At 40.7% G+C, this 22,836-nt stretch overlaps 1 protein-coding gene across 24 annotated transcripts in view; it reads left to right on the forward strand.

Moving 5' to 3' along the window:
- adgrl2a (adhesion G protein-coupled receptor L2a) overlaps nucleotides 1–22,836 on the forward strand; it is a 98,012-nt gene that overhangs the window by 12,137 nt on the left and 63,039 nt on the right. For all 24 annotated transcript variants that reach the window (XR_010929263.1, XM_067596818.1, XM_067596819.1 and 21 more), the window contains exon 2: nucleotides 8,584–8,768. Coding sequence is in view for 23 of the 24 variants with exons in the window: in XM_067596818.1 (XP_067452919.1) it covers nucleotides 8,693–8,768 (76 nt within the window). In the remaining variant the exon portion in view is untranslated. The remainder of the gene's footprint in view (nucleotides 1–8,583; nucleotides 8,769–22,836) is intronic.

Consider the following 22,836-nt stretch of genomic DNA (forward strand, 5'->3'; position numbering starts at 1 on the left):
CCTTCTTTATTAAAATAGGGGGGTTGGAATAACCCAATCTGAGCTTGTTTGCATCACAATCCCCCACACTGTGCTGATGTTATGCTAATGAACACGGAGGAGAAGGCTCAGCCCCAAAACTGTCCTCTCTCTTTCACAGCTGAGGGTGGGGAGAGGTGACACTGAAACTGCACAAGCAAACCTAATGATACACCCTGAAAATTCAAAGCAACTTAAATTACTCTTTTTTTGTCATGTTGCTTGTGTATATATGTGGTATTAGATGCTAGCTGTTTTTTTTTTTTACTCAGCTACAATTTCCCCCCCTTTTCTTTCATTTTTGTTGAGAATATTTTTCATGTTATTGTGAAGCCAAGCGTGTAAAGAATTCATTTCTGAGCAGCAGCTAAATGCCTTTTAGAATTTTTCTGTCTTTGAAAAAAAAAAGGCTAATATACCTTCATCAGGTTTAACAAGCACCATTACCTGTCAGGGCAGTACTGAGAGAAGATTTAGGGCTGACAAGTGATTGCATTCAGGAAAGGCTACACCCACTTCTTTTGTCTGAGCTTCCTGATGAGACACAGCGCTATACCTTGTTTTAGGTTGACATACACCGCTTCCCCTGTCTGACAAAGGCATTCATGCCATCCTTTAGATTGAAAATAGATGCGGCAGCACTGGGATAGAAATGTGTTGAGGATGAAGTAGGCTACAGTAGATCCACGCCACTGCTGAAATAATTTGTATAGTATTGCTTCTGCTATAAGGGCAAGGTCCTTGTGCTGTTTTCTATTTTAGTGAGGTCTGAGATTATGTGGCGTCCCTTATTTTGGCTGTGTTTGTCCTTCCTCTGAGCCACAGAAAGGTTAAAAGCCTCAATTAGAGACCGAGCCAAGGTCGGCCACATTATGCACAATGCCTCTAATCTGAAAGAATTAGCACCCTTCAAAAATGAAAATATCTACCATTCAAGAAACACAACAGTCACTCTCGCTTTCCAAGCCTGTGCATTTTGTGGATTTTGAAAGTAATTTTAGGAAGACAGAGTGTCTTGAATGATGCTTTCTTTTAGAAACGCTGAAAGAAAAATATATTATTAATGCTTAAGTGCAATGATGAGGTGAATCCAGGTAAAAGCTATTATTAAGCCATTGTTAAATATACCAGTCGCAAAAAGGAGACGTAGCTCAACAAGCAAAGCAAACAAAGGGAAAAAAAGGATTTTGCAGCTTTTAGACAATTGAGATGTGGATTGTCAAAATGGACTAAGACTCAAGACTCAATCAGGATTTCACTTTCAGTGTAAGCCAAAGATTTACTTAATGACACATCTTTCATTCAGGGTGGAGTTATAACATCCCCCCTCCTTTTTTGGTTTCAAAGATGATTGTGCAGTTTCTCTTAGATGGTTAAGTGGCTTATTTTGCCATTTGCTTCGCTTCCATTTTAAATGTGTCTCTTACAAGTCATCTTCTCTGCTACCTATGTTTTGTGTTGCTGCCCACTACCTTAAAAATTAATCATCCTGTTTAATAACGCCTCACGATCACAGTGCATTATTGATGGTGAGGTCCTTAATAGAGGGACGGAGCAGGGTTTTTAACCATTCAGCTGCTCATTTTGAAAGAGGAGGGAGCAGGAGGGTCACAAAAGCTGCTTACTGGTGCATATCTGAGTAAATACAGCACATTATTGTCATAGACTAAAGCCAGGCCTTCTGTATCCAAAAGGCTTGATCCCTTTTCTGCAAACAAACATGCTCTTAGATGAGTGGTGACACAAAAATAAATCATAAGAACTCTATCACAGTTCTTCAGTGAATGTGACCACAATTAGGAAACGCCCGGCCTTGACTTTTTATTTGCGCACCATAGTTCAGTTACAGTTTCAAGCATGCCAACGTGAGCGACTTTTCACCTTACACCCAGTGGCTGTGTGTGGCTGGGAATGTGCATCTGTTCATGTTTTTGTCCCCGCTGCTTGACTATGCTTAGCTACACTGCATTGTATTATTTTTGCATGAATGCAACAATGATGTCCTCACGCTGAAATTGAGAAGATGAGTTCGGGAGAGTGTCAGGGCCAACTGCTGCGCTCAGTTTGTATAATCCCAGATTTGTTTTGACTAATTTAGCCATGGCAAACTGGATCACACACCAAATGTTCCTTTTACAGTGTCCTAATGTACTTTCTGAGCAACAACCCTGCAAAGTATTTATGTGGACATACTAATTGGATTGGGTTTCTGGACAGGGGAGTGTACACTACATATCGCACGTACTCTGTGTGTATTCCAAGGTGAATTGTGCCGTGTCAAGGACTTATTGGACTTGATTGGCAGTTACTATCATGAGATGCCCATATAATGGCAGGGCTCCCATTCCTGACCTTCCTATTTATCTTGCTGTATTAATGTCAGCCTATTAATTCCTAAGCGGAGGAACATTTGGCAAAGACACCGTTTAACGGCCCTGGGTGAATCATTCTTATCTCAACAGACCTGAAAGGAATAGTTTTGTGCTATCAGCAAGTGGAAATGACATTTTGAAATTTCATTCGAGATAATCCACTTCACTTCCCAGTAAAATATCAAAATTACAACTAAAAATGTATGGAACCTGTATTAAAACTTTGTTACCGTGGCAAATCATCTTTCTATAATCCATGTCGACAGACAGGTGTAGGTATCTTTCAGCACTAATAGGATTTTTGTTGCATTGCTAAAGTGATTATGAGGCTATGGATTTAATATATATTCAGGCAGAGGTCAGTGTAGCACTCAGCGCCTAGGGATACAGTTAAAAAATAACACAGGAGACTCATAAAAAACATTTTTTATATGGGCATTTTAAAATGAGGGAATATTCACTGATAAATGTGGCTTTCTCATGTTTAAAACCTGCAATGGATTTGACATTGCTGCCGTTTTTGTCTCCATAAATGTATTGATGAGTTGGATTGTTCCAGGGTTTGGCCCATGATTGCTTTATTTAGTAGCCATATGTCCTGACCAGTGGGGAGTACTCTAATCGATTAATTGAGTGGCTCGTAAAAATGATGAATGGTGCAAACACTAAGAGCAATGAGCATGACAAGCACCGCTTATGTCACACGCTCTGGCTCTTGCATGCTACTGTATTTTCTGTGCAAATGTGGCTTGGATAATGATTCATTTAATCCAAACATTATGGTCCACAGATTCAAAAACAATGGTTTTTATGTACTTTCAGAGGATGAAATGGGTTGCATAATACCTATAAAAGATAAGTAACTGTGAACCTGCAGTACAGTATAACTAGAGATGTGAAAAGTCCCAGTGGAATAACTCTCCTAATTAGACATCTCTGGCCATAATAAGTTTGAACTATGTGAGATAATGTTTTTTGGCATTCTCATGAAATGTTATATCACTGCTTAAACAGAAAATACCCCAACCAGAAAAACTCTCATGCTTTGCTTTGTTTTCCTTCTCCCTCCACCATCTACTCCCCCTTCTACCCCCCTGCCTTCTACATCACCCCACCCTCAACTTCCCCCCCCCGAAAGTATCCAGGCTGTCCTGTTGCGCAGCGTGCATGTTTGACCTGGTATTTCACTGGCTGAGCTCCTGTCAGGGTCAGGGCCTGTGTTTGGGGCACCAGCAGTCACACAGTGTTTGGTTGGGTGTCATTCAGCTCCTCTAACCCTGTGCTGCTCTCAATCATTCCCTCAGCAGAGGGGTCAGCTCCTGATTCCTCCCTGCCCCGTATCTGACTCAGTGGGGCTCCAGACTCATCCGATCACCAGCCCGATCTCTTCTCTCTGGAGTGCGAATTTTCTGATTTACGCTTGCAAATTGTACATCTTCAGCAGTGTCAAAGCAGGAACGCAATCTCTTTTGGGAATATATTTCCTCCACAGCTGTGGCTGAGTGTTCTGTGACTGAGCTCTGTGTCCCCAGGTAGTTCAGATTTTCCTTCAAAGTGGGTAAGAGAAACAGAGATAAGAGGAGTCTTATAGTATGTATGAATTCATGTATGAGGATGCTGTTGGGAAAAACCCAATAGAAACCAAATGTGTCCACCCCCCCCATTCAACATGTGGTGGTCTGTTGGTTCTGATTTACATTTCAGTGAATCTCCGGCCCCATATTTCCCTTCCTTTGCATCCCTGTGATGTTCCGTGACAATTAACATCCCAACTCTTTCTTGGAGTTTGTTGAAAGCTCAGGGGCTAATTCAAGGGTCAAGCAAGACTTGCAAGCTGTCAATCTTTTATTGTAACTGGAGTCCCCCTCCCCCACTCAGGTTCTTTATTCTGCCCCCCCGCCCCCCTATTCTCCCAGACCTCATTTTATAGAAAAGCCCAACTCTTCTTCTATTCTCCTGTGGCCCTCTAACAGCCAGAGAGGGACAACCAGAAGCTTTGTCTAAAAGAAGCCATGCATTCTTTCACATCTGCCTCTTGTTTTCAGACCCCTGCTCCATTCAAATTTCAAACTGCCCTTTTCAATCAACCCCCCACCTCCCCTCCCTTCTAATAACCCCCTTCCTCCCTATTACTAAGCCTTTTATTTTTTTGTTCTAAGAAGACCAACTGGGCTCCTGCAATTCACAATATTTTAACTCAGTTGTCGATTGTAAAACGTTCGGTTGTGCTGCAAATATATCAAGTACGCATATGTTAAAAGTCTCTGGGCCCACGCCCCTGTGGCTTCTCCATTTCTCAGAGTATTTAAACATCTGTCTGCAGTGACTTCATATTTAGCCAAAACAGTGTGATGCCTGTTGACATTTTAGCAATCTGTGCTTAACAATCACACAATAATGCCTTGATCATTTGTCTTGCGAATTCGAAAAAGCCATGTCGGTGACATTGCTCTTCATCATCTGTCCGTCCCCCATACAAGGTCTAAACCCCAGCACAACACATTGTTGAAGATACTAAAAACCTGTTGTGAGATCACATCTGATTGGAGGGCTATTTAAGAAAACAGTAAGGTATGATCACTGGCGGTTTCTCTGTTACAAGGCGAAGAGAGAAAAGAAACCCCCAGCTGAGAGGGGAGACCTCAGCACGTCTAATGAGGAGAACGGCAGTGAGGCAGTCTCCCCCTAGTCTGTGCCTTTGGTGTCTCAGCATGTTAAACACTCACAGCATGATACAAAATATATTAAAGTATAGGACTGTTATCATCGATTTACAGAACACCCATCCCCATGTACTAGGGATCTACATTCTGCATCTTTTTTCGTGGCAGGGGGTCTCGACTGCCTTGGAGGCAAAACTGTTTAAAGGCATCTTGTCTTTGTCTTCACATTCTGACACAGGAGGTCTGTTGAGCATGCTGCCTCTTTCTTTTTACACTAAGCAATGATGACAGGGAAGCAAAAATAATCATATTGATACAACACTGTCATCTCAGGCTGAGACTTACAATAGTTTGTTTACATATGTAAACACAAGCAACCGCAGCCACCAAGAGACGTGAGTGTAACTTGCTCTAAAGGTTATTAATATGGTGCTCAGGTCTATGGTATTAATTTCACTTAAATATACAGACTGAATCAAAAATGAGGAATAAATTACTTAGACTTAATAGTTTGGGGGTAAAGGAGGCAATGTGATTTGACAGACAGTACAGCACTTAATCCACAACATTTAATCTCAACTGTGAAGAGAAAATCAGTGTGTTTGCATGCACTCAGTTCATACGATTATAACCTGAGTAAGGCAATACACCAATTACTGCAACTATCATATAAACACCTTAACCAGGTTATCTTATTCATGTCAAAGTTGTAAACTGAGTAGGTGTAGGACTTTGAAATTGCACTTGGCACATATGTCCCAGAGTGTATGGAAAATAAAACTCTTTTTTGTTTTTTTTATAACGAACACCTCAAGGGAAAGTGTGAATCTGCTTTGTAAAATGTGATGTTAAAAACAATTAACACCAAAGAAATCTATTCAGTCTCTCATTTTATTTCTCTTTTCTGTCGGCCTATAAGCTACCACACATCCATCTTTCCTTAATGTAACAATTAAACATGTAAGCTCATGTCATTATTATCAGGGAAATCGGTTTATTGTGAACCATGTAAACACCTAAATCAAACTGTTATCTGAAATTCACATTTTGTTTGTTTGTGCTTAACGTAGCGAATAGTGATGGAATCATCATCACTTACATCTCAGCACATGTAAATGTGTGTGATTTAAGTATTAGTATAGTACCAGTACTAGTATCTGTCTCACTAAGTGGACAAAACCGTAAGAGCTTAGACTTCAATCCTTAAGCTTATATACTCACTGTACAGCTTTATTGTGGAGACAATCTGCTTAAGGTCTTGTTATACTGAATGGACCTTGAGTATAGGCTGATTACACAAATACATTTGCTTGATAAATTTAATTGGTGTCTTATGTACTTATTAGCTAAAAAACAAGGGTCAAGGTTTTGTTGGAATCCTGTATCTTTGGGCTGTGTGATCAACTTTCATTTGTTGAGTCTCATGACTGGATATTATTCCATTGAAATTAAATACACTGTGGCTGCGTGTACTGTGCTCCTGTTAACCTCTTTTAAATGGCTCTAAAATTAGAGGTCTCAGGTGAGGCGTAATGTCATACTAGATGAGCTGATTATGGCAGGCTTAATTATAACTTTGTTGGCTAATGCGTGCGCTCCGCATGTTTTCTCGGTGATGAATTATTACACTGTCTGAGAACTCAGACAAAATAGATCAAAGACTCTTCAGGCCGGGGATATTCTCCAGTGAGGAGCAGCCAGCCGACAGCCGAGCAGCAGACTGTTCATGACAAACAGAATTCCTCACCGTCTTTTCAGTGTGTTCTCTTGTTAGCTGCGAGTATGATGGAGAACATTCTGTCCCTTGAATCTTAACAAACAATTGCAGGCTGTAGACACAGAAAAAAATGGAATGTTGTTTTTGAATCAGCTAAAAAGAAGAAAAAAAAAAACAGTTTCTAATGGGGTCCTATGTGCCTTGTTGCCTGAGTGATGCCATATCCCAGGGTGAATGTGCTAATGGTTCATGGGAGTGAGAGGACTGAGCTTAGCTGAGCAGGGTAAACACACAGACAAAAGGGAGCCGTTAGTAGTGTGAAACGCATGCCTGGGCGCGCAGGTAGGCATTAGGTTTCACCCTACACAGCTCCAGAACTGTATCTATGACAGGGAGGAGGCCATTTGCTTTTGTAGCGAAAGAGAGCAAAAACAAACATTCAAACATAGTGCTAGTGGGACAGGTATGGATGAGGTGGGGAGAGAGGGATTCTGGTTTGAAGAGATGTAAGGGAAAGGGAGGGGAGGGAGGGGGCTGGAGAGATAAGTTTGTGGTCAGTCACAACAAAGAGAAGTGACCATTTGTTTGGTAGTGTTTCTTTATTTGTTTGTTTGGCTGGAAGCGTGGGGGTGGAAAGAAAATATCAGTCAAATAGAAGCACTGTTACTTCTTAACTTGCTCTACTTGCTAAAGTAGAAATAAAATGTCAGAAGCAGAAAATTTTTCATAGGAAACAATATCAAGTGGCCAATTTAAAATATACTCAAGGAAATCTGACTGAGCCACTAAAAATAGACATGGTTACATACATCTGTGTATTGTAAAATATGTTTGATGATTAATTGGCTCTGTAGACTTTCTAAAAATAGCTTAATGTTAAAATAACATCAGTATTTGACTAATCAAGACATAGTATATCCACCTCTATTATGACATAGTTTTTTTTCCCATTGATTACTCAGACAACAACCAAGCTAATGCAAAACAATTATACTGTAGCAGGATGGAAAGCCTTTTGGTTAATGTTCACCAAGCTATTACCATGGATAATTTTAGCATTTAATGTTAATGACAGTTAATTTAACATTTCCGCCACATGGTTGTAGAGTTTTTGATTTTGGTGTCAGTTTACAGTTGGCCAGTTGCTGATGCAACTCTTCTGGTGAGTCTACAGCATTTTTATTCTGGGGTTGATTTAAAGTTTTAATCTGTGGGGAGCTTTTGTTGCACAACGAAGAGAGAACTTCTAAAATGAGAAGTCTCAGCACATGGGAATCAGTGAGTTACTGCTACAAATCAACATCACTTTCAAATCCCTATGATATGCTCCTTTGTGCTATGGGACAGTAAAATGCTAGATAGTTTAAAGTTAGAGATTTAAAATGCTGAAAGATACCTCTTTGCAAAAGGTACAGAAAATATAATTTGACACAGTACTGATAAGGTTAGCATCCCTTGCCTATGGGTCATGAAGAGATGGACAAGGCGGGCCTTATCTGTTTGATAACAGCGCCAGTCCCACCCTACTCCCCCTCCCTGCCAGTGAAATGGTCAGCGTTCAGTTGCCATTAAGGGATTTCCTTTCTCAGGATTATTGACCTTCTGGGCTTATTTTGGTGGCTTGCGTGGGTTTGTAGCATTTCACAGATTAAGGTTTGTCACATTTCTGCAGTGGAATGTATATGCAGCATCAAGTGCCTTGTGATAAGAGTGTGACAGGGTGAATTCCTCTGTGAAATCACACAGGGACAGAGTCTGCACGTGGAATAAATTTCATCCTTGAACTGAATGTCTCTCTTGGTCTGCTCCACAGGTAAGAGGATCAATGATGAGCATCTCTGAGACCACTTGGCTTGGACTTTTTTAATCAGAACGTTTTAGTCACAACACAAACCTGCCACAGACCATCAACACCAGGCGCCATGGCATGCTCCCTGTGGAAACTGCACACCTTCTGCTGGTTTATCATCACACTAGCTCAAGTTCACTCCACACAGGGTAAGTACATATATCTTTGTTTCCCTAAACGCATACTGATTTGTTTTCATACTAGTATTTTTATAGCATCTTTTGGACAAGCATTGTTTCAGGCGCAATGACAGCCAACGCCAGAAAAATGTTATTTGTTATTGTCTTATTTAAAATATAACATGAGCAATGAATCAGAATCAGAATCAGAAATGCTTTATTTAGGGGAAATTGGGTTTCAGTTGCTCATGTTCTAGAAGAGAAATATATATAAGCATAGAGTAATTATGAGAAAGATAGAACAGTGTTAATAATAAGGATGATAAATGGGATCTATAAATGTGTCAAAAAGCAGAATAGTATAAATAATATAAAATATTAGTTGAAGTATACAGTATAAATGAAGTATTAATGCAATATAAATACACATCAGAGTATTGCATAGTTGAATTATTGCACAAAATAATTGTGCTGTTAAATCAGTATTGCATGGTTGAAAATATAAATTATAAATTTTGGGGTTATTAAGCTGCTGACAAGGGTGAAATAAGTCCAAGGGCCAGTCTATTGACTCAGAGTGTCTGACACAGGAGTTGAAAAGTTTGATGGCCACAGGCAGGAATGACTTGCTGTGTCGCTCTGTGGTGCATCTCGGTGGAAAGAGTCTTGCACTGAATGTACTCCTGTGCTTGACCAGCACGTCATGGAGTTGGTGGGAGCCATTGTCCAAAATGACACATAACTTGGACAGCAATCTCCTCTCTGGCACTGCCACCAGAGAGTCTAGCTCCACCCACACAATGTCCCTGGCCTTATGGATCAGTTTGTTGAGCCTGTTGGCGGCTGCTACCCTCTAGTCTCGTGATACCAGACAATCAGAGATCTCCACCTACTGAAGTGTGTGGATTTCTAAATGCATGGTAGTTGCTTGAATGGTGGTGAGAACGGCCGCTAACAATCCTACGCCCCTTACATTTAATCAAGGACATGCCTTACCAGAAATTATGCTCTCCTCCCATTCTCCTCTGTAGTGAACTGCATGTCATCACCCCATTATATATATATATAGACTGAGTTTTTTTAAACTATCTTATTCCATCCAGTTTTGACAACAAAACCTGGGAGATTTTCCTCAGTCTCTATGAGCGAAGCGTTTAGAGACTGACCTGTGAGTCTATCTATCTGCTGCCTGAGCACACAACAGCAAACAGGAGAGCATTGGCCACCACAGACTCATAAAACATCCTCAGCATTGTCTGGCGGATGTTGAAGGACCTCAGCCTCCTCAGAAAGTAGAGATGGCTCTGGCCCTTCTTCTTCAGTGTTCTTAGCCCTGTCTAGTTTATTGTTGCTATACACTCCCAGGTACTTGTAGTGCTCCACAATATCCACACTGACCTCCTGGATGGAAACAGGGGTCACCAGTGCCTTGGCCCTCCTCAGATCCACAACCAGCTTCTTTGTCTTTGCCATGTTGAACTGCAGATGGTTCTGCTCACACTATGTGACAAAGTTTTCCACCACAGGCCTATACTCAGCCTCCTCACCCTTGCTGATACATCCAACTATAGCAGAGTCATCAGAGAACATCTGAAGATAGCAGGATTCTGTTTGGTAGTTGAAGTCCGTGGTGTGGAGGGTGAAGAGACAGGGAGAAAGGACTGTCCCCTGCAGGGCCCCAATGTTGCTCACCACTCTGTCCGACACAGTGTTGCAAGTGCACGTACTGTGGTCTGCCAGTCAGGTAGTTGACAATCCAATCCAGAAGTCAAAAAATATGACCCTCACAGTGCTTGCCGGTTTGTCCAGGTGGGCGTAGGCATGGTTTAGCAGGTAAATGATGGCATCCTCAACTCCCAGTCAGGGCCGGTAGGTAAACTGGAGGGAGCTTCTCCAGAACAAGTCTCTCCAAGGTCTTCATGATGTTGGAGGTCAGTGCCACCGGTCTGTGATGGTCTTCATGCCACTCCAGACCTCTCTCAGGCTGACCTTTCACCAGAGGCACACAGCAGGGGTTGAAGTCCACATAGTTGAGGTCTGACCTACCCCGGGGGAGGGAAAAAGAGCTGTATGCATCCTTGACATTAGCACACAGCAAGTCCAGGTTCCTCTCCTCTCTGGTTGAACAGCTCACATACTGGGTCAAGTTGGGCAGGGTTGTTGCCATGGTGAAGTGGTTGAAGTCACTTGAGATTGTGATAAGGGCACTTGCATGTTGAGTCTGGAGTCGAGCTATGGTGGTGTGAATGACGTTACACGCCAACGTCGGGTTGGCAGAGGGGAGGGGTGTAAACAGCCACCACAATGGCACGTGAAAATGGTGACTTAAGCCAAAGCTGCTCCTCTGAGTGCAGGCAGTGCTTGTGTAAGTAATGCAGCTCAGAGGACAGTGGGCACAGGCGGATGGGGGATAATCTTGAGTGGTTTCATTAGTTGGTAAATTGTGATTTGTCTGAGATTTTCTGCTTGAAAGCGCCAGTTGTTCCCAGTGGCATCAGAGCTGGATCCATTTGTACATTCCTCGCTAAAATTTTCTGTCTCATGGCAGGCGCACACAGATTTCACACCTTGAAAAAAATATAAAGCTTGAATGTGTTTTAATCATAGTGCATTTAGCTTTGATTAAATCACTCTCAGTTGTATCATAATGACAAGATTTATGCATCCAAACTACATCTCATAAACTGTATCCTGTACTTATTAGTGTTTACTCACAAGAATACTGGTGCATTACTTTAGATGTTTGATGATTGGATTTAGAATAAGCCAAAATTGGCGTCTTTTCAGTGCAATATATCAAAAGAGCCATTACAGATTTGGCTTGTTGGTGCCAACTGTTGAAGCTCTAGCCAACTGTTCACTATACCTGCTTTACTGATTTTTAAAAAATCTCAATAATGTAGGATTATAGATTGAAGTCTGTAAGCTAATTATTTCTCAAGATGCTTAATTTACACCGTAGCAAAGTCACAGTGACACAGCTGTATGATACCATATGTGTTTCTTACGTATCATCTGGCTTCGATTTTAACTTTCATATAAGAGGTATGAAATATGAGTAGTGTGTGGTCTCTGTGGGCTTCAGTGGATTTAGCAAACACAGAGAATCACAGAAACACAATCACATGTATTTCATATATGTTGGTGCTCTGACATATAGTTTTATAAACTGTATGTGTTGATAAACGTTTGCAATTTCTAGACCTAGATATGTGTGAGTAAACCTATTTGGGGATGAGAAAGGTAGTTGCCACCATAGAGAGGTTTTGCACCTGATTGCAGTGCCTCTGGTTTCACCCTGCGCTCAATAGAACCCAATTGGCAGTGTTTGGAAGGTGGGAAGCCAGTGAGGGATCTTAATGCTGCACTACTAAGTCCTCTTGTTTGGTGCATTTGACAAAGGGAGTGTTATAGAGAGAACCTTCGGACATGTTATGAACCTCCTTGGAGGTGGACTGGAAGTGACACATGACAGTCCATAGGACATGGGGAAATGCCTATTCATGATTGAGAGAAAGAGTGGGTAAATGCAATTAAAGGAATAAGTGCATTTATTGATGACATTTGTCATTCACCTTTTCCTCTTGTTGATTCCCCTCCCCCCTCACCTCCCTCCCATTTCCCATTTCAGCCGCAGAGATCAGCCCAGAAACAGTTCATTACAAACAATATCCGCAAGTAAACATGCTTCATTAAACTGCGTCTACCCGTAATATCTTTTTAATGCATTTTTATAATTGAATTAAATGGGTTAGTGGAATGCTGTAAATAGTTTAAAGGGTGTTTTTTTCACCTCATTGTTTTGACTTTTGAAGTACAAATATCCAAGACTGATACTGTAGCTGTGGGGGACTGTATTTTCCTCTGACCTCCTTCTATATAACACTTGTCTCATCCTCCACATTTGACTGCATAGGTTGGATTTGTCACCACATCTATATGTCATTCTGAGACTTTCATCTCCCATTTTGCTTATTTTTCGCATCCTAACCCTGGAAAATTGCTCATATGCAGCCTAGTCAGTGACATTGGTTTTTGAAATTGATTTGTCTTATTATTTTGATTATGCTATATATATATATGGCATAGTGTCATACATATCAAAGGAACCCTGGGGCCAGGAGCTTCTAAACCTAATGATATGGAATTAACCATGTTATACTCTGCTGTATGTTATTAACATCAGTACAAAAAAATCTACTGAGGGTATCATTTGTATTTTTTTTGTCCCTCTTGAGAACAGCTACTCTTTCAGTGCAGTATTGTTTACAGTTAGTCATGATCCAACTACTATAACTATCATAATTGCAACATATTTTTGATCCAGTGCTCAGAGTATGTCCATAATCCTATAAAAAGCCAAGAAGGGCCTTGTTGTGACACAGATAAGGTATTTGATATCAATATCAATATCAATGACACAATCCTATGAAACTAAAATCATTTGGGATTTTTTTTCATCATGACGTAGAACTTTTTTCCAGTCTCAAAGACTCATCACATTTAGCTTTTACAGTTTAGCCTACATATAATTAAAGGGCTAAACAACCGATTTAAGTTTAGTTTACTCATCACAAGCAGTGGCACAAGCATGTGAAAATAGTTTTATGATGTCCTCTGTGGCTGTGGAGGGAGCTTTCTAAAATCTGAGAAAATAACCCATTAGGGTTATTTGGGATTGGGATTGAGACTAAAAAATTTTTAACAGAAAGTCTTCATTACAAACTGGGGTGTGGACTTTGATTGGCATGGGCGTTTACTGGGCATGAAGGGTCTAACAAAAGACACAATAGAGATGCAGTGAGGGTGGGGTGGAGATGAATGTTTTTGGAGCTTGACCCATTCTTGGGACTAAAAGTCCCAGCCTTTGTTGCATCATATTTGACCATTCTTTTAAGAATTTGGATCTCTTATGTCCCTCAAATCCATGGAAGTGAAATACTGAATTTCTGGAGTGCCTCTTTAAGTCTCATTACTTATGAGCCCACTCAGTTTTGATGAAACCACTTATAGTTAAATTATTGCCTCAGTATTGTTGTTGTCATTCAAAAGTAGTGTAATATTGGATTTTTTTTTCCATATTGACCAGCTTTGCTTTGCATAGTTTTGAATAAGGGAGTTGATATTGAACTGGGTTGTATTTAACACCCAACACAACATTTTTGTATTCAGTCATTTTTAATTCAGATGACCAAGTAACAGACAGCTCTGTCTATCACTTTAATTTGTATGCTTCACTTTGACCTGCTTTGATATTGTTTTGCATCAACACAAGTTTGTCCTCTGGCATTTGGAGTGATCTTCTTTGAAGCTGCAGGTTTATTTCCTTTGTCCTACCAGTGTCCTCGGCCAACGTCACCATAGCAACCTAGCAGAACTGAGGTGAAGGTGTAACTTATGAAGTAATAATGTTTTTTGCAAAATATAAAAAAAAATGATGATTTCCCCTCACAACACATGATTAAATTGGCTCACATGTCTTCCAAAATAATTTAGTCAAGTCTGGTGGGGTTGAAAGGATTTGTCTGTATCAGTGACAGAATAACAATTCACACCCAGCTCAGACACGCGCTCTCTTCAAAGGCTTTTCCAAAGATTGATAGAATTATGGTGAGGCAGAATTAGAGAGCAGAGCAAGGCTTCTGTGTCAAAAGGTAGAGAGGGCAATGTTTGCAACCTGTTAGAGTGCCAAGAAAATTTCAGGAGAAAATTTGTCCGTGTTAGATTTCTCCTGTAAAATCAGAGACATATTATTTCTCTGGTGATGCATCTACTGTTATTGTGAGCAACTTTTTTTTTTAATGGTCAGCAATCAAAAAAATATGACCAATTAATAAATAACATCACTGTGTTGACACAGTGGATGCTTTTTAGGAATTGTAATCTTTTTTTTCTTTAACATGTGACATTTGTGGCTTTATAGTCCACAAACTTAAAATACATAAAATATGATTTGTAGAAGCATAATGAAAGCAAAGCAATGTGAAGTAGGTCATAGGGAGTTTATACAACAATGATTTAGCAATTGTTTTTTCTAGATTGCATGTCGTCATTCCATTACTATGAGGCCTTTGCTGCTTATGAGGTGAAGGGTACATAAAGAGTATGCCATGATGTAAAAGCTGTTTCAATGGCAGAACTTGTGTGAGCAAGCTTGACACTGAGAATGTCTTTTCCCTCCATACACCCTGAAACCATGCTCTTGTTTCTTGGCAAAGCTTGAAATGTTTCAAGTACTTGAGATTTCTCAAGGGCAACAGGGAAGGGCACCTTTAAAAGTCCTCTTTTTGTACCATGTGAAAGGAAAAGAGGAGAGACTTTAAGCCTTAATCTCAAAGTGAATTGAGTGAAATAGACAATCAAGGTGTTCTGAAATGTAATTACTGGAAGTAAAAGCCCAGGGCTTAATATGAGCCAGAACCTGCAAGAACAGGATCCATCACCTCCCAGTACTGTGGCACCACCTATTTGCTCTGGTTAGCCTTTTCTTGTAACCATGAAAGCATATTTACATAACCCCACAAAGATGGCTGGTCATTCAGTTTTGTTTTTTTTCCTGATAGTGATAGGCGGATATTGGTTATAAGAAGATTTTGAAATGCATCTAACATGTAAAATAGAATCAAGTAAAGTAAAAACCCAGATGATGTATGCATTTTAAGAGGTACTATGTACTCTACTGTTTCTGTACAGATAATCTGCTTTTCATTCTCTCCACTCGGGGCCTCCTTCTCAGCAGCCTCATTTGTGCATGTTATCTTACAAAGAAAAAAAATCAAAATACTATGTGTAAAGTAAGCATTGTGGAACCACGGGCAGTAGGCCTGGTCTTTTGAAGTACTAATTTGTCCTAGAGTTTGTGTCCATTGAAAAAAATAGTACCCCACTGCGTCGCCACACTCCTGTTCCCTGACCACTTAATTTGGTATTTAAGACTTTGAAAAAGGCTGGCCCATAGCTAATATGTTAATTGAAACAAATCATTTCTTAGATAATTATTTTCTGAAATGCTTATGAACCGATTCCAACTTATTTCATATTGGAAACTGGACTTAAACATTTACAGCTAAAGAGGTGAATTTTCCCTTTATCTCATGTGTCTTTAGTAAACAACTTCTGTTGGTTTTGTCTTTCCTCCTCCTGCTTGATGTCATCCTGGTTGTTTGCAGCAGACTGCGGAATCTGGCTTCCCATGGAGCCAGGCAGGCGTGGGGCCTGTGTACGAAGGCCCACCACGCTGTCATGTCTCTTTCATCGCCAGCCAGGCTTGGCCAATAAGGAGATAAGGAGACAATGACTGGGAGAGCAAGCAGTGGCAAGGTGTAACCACAGCCCCTGGGTCTCCTCCCTGCCGAGCACTTCAAATCCTCATTAGGATTTTCAGCAAAGGAAGGAGGGATTTTCTGGATTAGGGCTTTGTCACAGCTGGCTCCAGGTTGGTGTTTGTCATGCAAGAGCATGGCGGAGCTCTGACATCTTGCCACCCTCCTCCCTCCCACCCAAACACAGACCCTCCCTTCACCTGGCCAGTGAGGCAGTTAAAAGATGTTCCACTAACCCCAAAATGTATGAAACTCATAATTATTAACTCTCTGCCCTTGCCAAGGATTTTTTAACGCTGTTCTAGTGGCCTGTGGTAGTGTCTGTGGGTTTGGGCTGCTGCGTCAGCATTTTTCTTAATGGTTATTTATGCAGAAATAACCTTGGGAAGCATCATTAGTTTGTTGTTTGCTGTCGCTGTCCATAACTCATGCCAAGATCTCAGCCGTGACACCGATGCGGCAGTTCAGCCCGGAGACACAATGCCTTGTTTCAACTCCAGTTGCTCTCCTCCATGTGTCAGTTATGGCAGGGACACTGAAAATGTTCTTTTATGAAGCTATTTATCGCTTAACTTCTCACTTATTTCAGGTTTTTTTCCCTTTTAAACCTAAGCAAAGAGTTTTTCTTTTGAGGAGATATGTCTATATTTGTTTAATTAGGTCACAAGTCTTGCGGAGGTCTCACACAAAACTGCAGGAGTGTGTTCCTCAACATGTTGCTCAACCTCCAACATGGTCCTTAATTGGGTTTCTGACTTGTCTAGGAGAGTGGTTCAGCGTGACGGAGCTTCAGAGCATGTGTAGTGTGAAACCTACCTTCTCCCATCATTCTCAGTGCTGATCTTTGTGGATAATGAGTATTCACACAGGTCTCATGAGGCTCTTGCTGGGTGGGACCTCAGGCACTCAAGATTAGTCATCTACCCACATGTCCCTATCTGCCTTGTATTTTACCGTCATGCTTTGTCTTACTTTGTTCTTGCCCAGGTAGAATCATGTGGGTCCCTAACAAGTATATCTCAGACAATCTACAAAACATGTTCTGATAACCCATCGAGTCTCCTCTCTGAATCCCAAATACGGGAAAACAAATATGACTTATCAATCTCCAGTGCAGTGGTCTATAACCAAAGACCTATTATTCATGGAACATTTGTTGTTTAGTGCTTTTGTTGGTTGCCTCTGATCAAGCCACAGCAGATGTGACTAACAGTATGTGGGCATCTTTGTATAAGCAGGCTTCAATTTGTCAGAGATATGCTTCCATTTTAAAAGTTGTGTTTTTGTTTTCTTCAGTGTCATATATTTGTTACTTGTGTTAGAACAGAGATCTGGCTTTAACTTGGGTTGTCTGCAGGATTTGATGTTAAAGGCTCTGGTATATGTAGCAACAAAAAAAAAAATGCCTGGTGAGAAAATACCTAAAGCTACCCGGATGATAACAGAAATAGCACAGGCTCTTTAGTTCTTTAATATTTTTATGTTGCTGGAGCCTGTGTAGTGGACATCAAGGGCTGCAGACAGACCTCACGCAAGGACTGCTGATGAAGTACTGTCTGGAAGGGGCGGATGAGGAGAATGTTTTTGATTATCCAGTGTAGATGGTATTTCAAACAGGAACCAGCATGTACACCTCGCGCCAGACAAATGAACCAGCTCTGCTGGTCAAAGGGCAAATGTAGCTTGGTTTCCTGTTTGCTACTGTAATCTACTGGAATTTTAAGGTAATTAGACTGCTGTGTTTAGGTCACATGGAGTGCAGCATTGCAATATTCACTCTTTGTCTACAGTATATAGTCCTGAGTGTGTTAGAGACTGATGCCAACTGTTATGAATAAACTGTTACAGTGCATACTGTGCAGTTTTCCTTCATATAGTGAATTACATATATTTGTCAGTGTGAGCAATTTAGTCCCTCTGCACCTTCTGATTTGAGCAACAGCAGCAACTGGGGGATGAATGCATTCAAGTGCTCTTATGAGAACTGCTATTTATGAAACCATTGACTCATGCCCGTGAGTTTTCCATTGCATATCAGCTGAAATACCTAATGTAAACAACAACAATCTGCAGGTGTTCAGGGGGTATGTAATCACGTTTTCATTGTGAAGACGCTGTTGAAAGGCATGTTCACTGAAGCACAGGAAAGTGTGGTTATGGGTTGGATATCATGCATTGAAAACTGATTGCAGAACATGTAATGGCACATTCTCTTAAGTGAACATAATATATCCAAAGGCTTATGATTTCACAGATTTTACAGTTCACTCTCAAGAGTCAGATGCAAGATATTCCTGCTTGCCCTTAGTGGAATCCTCTTTGTCCTCTTGCTTTCAGTCCTGATTTAGAGCCGCTGTAAATCCTGAAGAGGCTCCTGTAAACGAGGGGTGGTGAAACTACGCCCATAAATATAAAGGATTTAGAACCAGGGCCTTTTGGAGGAACTCTGAGTGCCCATTTATGAAGCTTGTTAACGTACAGAGTTTCACTGGTACATCCAGTGTTTTCCTCTTTTGTTCTTATAACCCTTTCTTCATAGTAAAGCTTGTCCAAGACCTGCTTGACCAAAGGCAGACCACTAAAATATGCTGTCAGTCAATAATAAAGTTTAAGCTCATTGCCTCATTTTTGTAGGTCATCATTTAGAGGGAAGAAGTCAGGAATTGCTGGTTTACTTGCTGTCAAACATAACATACGTCGACTCAGGCCATTTGTTCTCTGGCAGTTCACTACGACTTGACCTCATGTGACTTGGCTTTTGACCTTGTGAGTCATTATGACCTCTGAGTGCATCCGTATGTCAAGGGCTTGGGCCAGTGCTCTTAAGCCCCACTCTCAAATAAATGACAGGCTGAAGAAAACAGTCATCGAAGACAGATTCCCCATGCGGAAACAATACAAATCAATGTCAAATGAAATGACATTTTAAATCAACCCCTCTTAGTATATAAGGGCATCTTTTGTAATACTAGCCCCTTTTACACAGCCTTTTCAAGGCGGGAATGTTGTGCTGTTATTTTGCCTTGCCGTTCTGTATAAAACTTACAAACATGGAATGGGGGGGCATTATCATTCCGCCATTAAGCCGTTAGCGGAGGTAGTCACATTGATGAATCGACATCTGTGTAAAAGGGACAGCCAGCATGGTGGGATTACACTCTCTAGACGCTGACGTTGTTATGTTACAAGTCACGCCTCTGATTCTGGAACGCCGGCATGCTATCTAAACTCACACACGGGGGCGGCATTATGCCGGCTTTGTTTGGTTTAGTGTAAAAAAGCAAAGTATAATGAGAGATCTTCTTTACGGCAATATTGTGGGATTTCTGTTTAAAATGGGCTACTGACTCAGCTCAGCTGGATCATTGCCTCTCGCTTAATAGTTGCTCTTGTACCCTAATTTCCATCACACACACAACCCCCCTACAAGCTCCCAAATTATTTTAAATAGCCAACAAGCAATAATTAAGGCCGATAAGCATGAGAGACATCTGATAAATCCTTAAATGAGAACTTCAAAGTGCCCCTGCTGTGACAGTGTGAGGGCTGGAAACAGATGGAGGACTGAGAATGTTAGGAACCGGTCTTAGTCTGTGGACTTGATTCAAATGAGGTTAATCCAAATCTAAAAGTTTCTAATAAAAAAAAAATGTTGGGGAGAACCTTCTTTTGAACATTATAACCATCAGTTCACTGGAGAGAAAAATACATATGAGATGGAAGGTCATCAAGATAATATTCAGCCTCTGGATTATAATGAATAGTAGCCAATAAATCCTTGATGAATTGAAACGAGAGTAAAATTCAATTTTAGCTTGGCCTGCTTTCTCTTCAGCTGTTATGAGATGAAATCCTTGAACCGCATGAAATCTAAAGATAATATTCCCCTGATTAAAAGAATACCCTCATAGAGAAATAATAAATAAATAAATATTATTGTTTCCATTGTGTTGCATTTGCCAGAGAAGTAGTCCGTAGGTGGGCAGAATATGTGCATAACCTTGAGTGAGTCAAGAAAGAAAAGCCTAGGAGGCTAGTGTATCTGAGTAAAATAGCATTGTGTCACATAACAATCCGCCTAACCTAGAAGGCGACAAGTCTGCAGTCTAGTCTGAATAAGAGCTGCATAAAGAATTCAGATGGAGCAGCAGTCGTGTCATCAGGGCATGACAACCCGGTTGGTCAGGGAATTTAAATGCCAGGTGGGGGTCAGTTGCAGCACTAGCTGAATAATGTGGCACAAATGCATACACATGAGAGCCTAGTCTCAAGAAAAGGAACCACTGCTGTGGTCTGCTTGAGGAAGTGCACTTTGGGAATGCAAACCAAGCAGATGGACCCTTCTCATTTGTGTGTACTGCCACTGGTGACCCATTGGGAAATGCTTCCTTATTGAATCGAGGAGCATCAAACGCTTCATTGGAGCAGAGAAGGAAGTCTGGGCTACCCAATGTATCTGAGTCCATTTTTTTCATCATTTGTAATGGAAACTGTGGAAATGATATACACCGGGGCAAGAGCTGACAAACACATAGCAAATCCAGTTTGAAAGGTCTTGCGTGAAAAATATGACTCACATCCTTATCACATTTAAACTCAGGATCACTTAATATCATCTGAAATATTGTCACTGATAAGCCTGAGTAATGAGTTCCAAAGAGCTTGCTCTCACTAAAAGGCACCATGACTCTTAGCAGGAACAGCCCATTATCAATTCTCTTAGAGAATGACTCATAGGATCAGTCCACTACCATAAACCGTAAAAAAATAATAGACATAGCACTGACGTCACCCATTGGTTTGTGGACTGTGTTTTGAAGTCTTGAGTTTGTATTTTTACTGTCGCCATCTTGGATTATTTGAAGTGACCGTATTTGAAGGAGAAGGTGGAGCTTATCCTAACACTAGTGGCTAGCTGTTAGCTGCTAGCTGCTGAATAAGACATTTTTATGCGACTAAAACGTTACAATTAACTTTCATGAACTGAAAACACACTGAAATAGTGACAGCTACAGCTACGCCTATACTCTGTTAATCTGGGGTTACACCATGGTTACCTAACCAACGTTGATGCCGTGGTAGCACCTGTCACTCAAAGCAGCCACGATCTTAATTATGCATCACTTAAAGCTTTAATAAAAATTTAAACAAGTGAGTTATATAAAAATTTACCCCCTGTACAGTTGTCATGAATGGGGAAATTAACTATATAGACCAAAACTGTTTTTTCTACCAGGCTGTAAACATGTTTATTTCTGCTGTAAAGTTGGGCATTCTAACATGGGGGTCTATGGGGAGCCAGCCTCAAGTGGCCATTCGAGGAACTGCAGTTTTTGGCACTTGCACATTTGCTTCATTTTTCAGCCCTGGAGGTTGCTGCTTATCCACCACTAATCAAACAAAACAGCAGCAACAAAAAAAGCAATCAGCTCACTTTCAGTTTGCACAATTTAAAACTTAAGAATAGGTAAGAATGACTTGCACTTCCTGAATTTTTAAATTTGCCTTTAATTTACCTGAGGTGTCATAGTAAAATAGGAAAAACTCTTGACCTATCTTTGACAATCTTAAGAAGTATTGTAATTTAAGGCTCAAATCTGCCAGTGATCATTTGTTAAGGACCACGGGACAAAATTTACTGTTTGATGGTCATAGCAGCCATTTCATTACAAGAAGATGTCCTTGCTTTTTTGTGTGACCTAAAAAGCACTCACCCCTTCTCTCACACACACACACACACACACAAATACACACACACACACACACACACACCGCCTGGCCCCAGGGCTATCCGATATTAGACAGTGAGATGACATTGTGTGCTTGTGCGAGTGCAGTCAGCCGACATGTGCAGATGATGTGAAGTCAATAATGCATTATGAAAAAAGGGGATTTATGACCTTGATGAGCCCCATAGAGCTTAATTAGGCCTAAAGGTTGATTTACATACAAGTGTACATGGAATTTGATGAGGCTGTGTTTTCCTGCTGGTGCAGTGCATTTTCATTTTGTCTGGTGGCAACACTTGATGCCCTTTATCTGTTCAAATTTGTCTGGAATGTAACAGAAAGAAAACATGGACTTTTCTCTGTTACCAGTCTTAGTGTCCCTTAATGTCCCTTTGTCTGAAAACAGAAAAAAACATAAAGTATTAAGATATAGAGGCTCAGATATTTTTTGTGATATGATGGCATTTCCTCTGTAGGCTTATGTGTCTACAAGTGCCAGTCGGAGATGAGGAATAGAGTAAATATAAAAAGTCTGACAGGGTAAATTTCTGTTTAAAGAAGGCCACCTTAACACCAAAAGGGGGAAAAAATCTGAGACTTTTTTTCATGTTGTCTATTCAGAGAGAAATGACAAGATCCTTTTCAGAGTCATGTACCTATATCAAAGATGCTCCTGATAGCCCCCCTGCTGTTGCTATGGAAGTAGCGGAGATGTAAATGAACTGGAGTGAATTGGATGGTGGAGAATACAAATGAGGTTGAAAGGCTCGTTCCCCTGCTGCTCTTTGCCTCTTCTTCTTCTCCCAATATCGTTCTCTGTTTCTGTCTCCCCCTCTCTGTGCAAGTAGGTTTCAAAGACCTAACATTAAGCAGTATTCCACATATTTTGACACTGCATAATATCATGCAAGATTTAGTTCTTTTTACATTTAATATTTCTAAAATGCGTTTGGATCTGTTTGACTTTTTAAGCAAGACCACTATGGATACGTGCACATTCCTGTTTTTTCACCAGTCAGGCACTGTGCGTCGTGCTGATAGATGGAT

The sequence above is a fragment of the Thunnus thynnus genome, chromosome 8 (assembly GCF_963924715.1).
Source record: "Thunnus thynnus chromosome 8, fThuThy2.1, whole genome shotgun sequence".
Taxonomy (NCBI): Eukaryota; Metazoa; Chordata; class Actinopteri; order Scombriformes; family Scombridae; genus Thunnus; species Thunnus thynnus.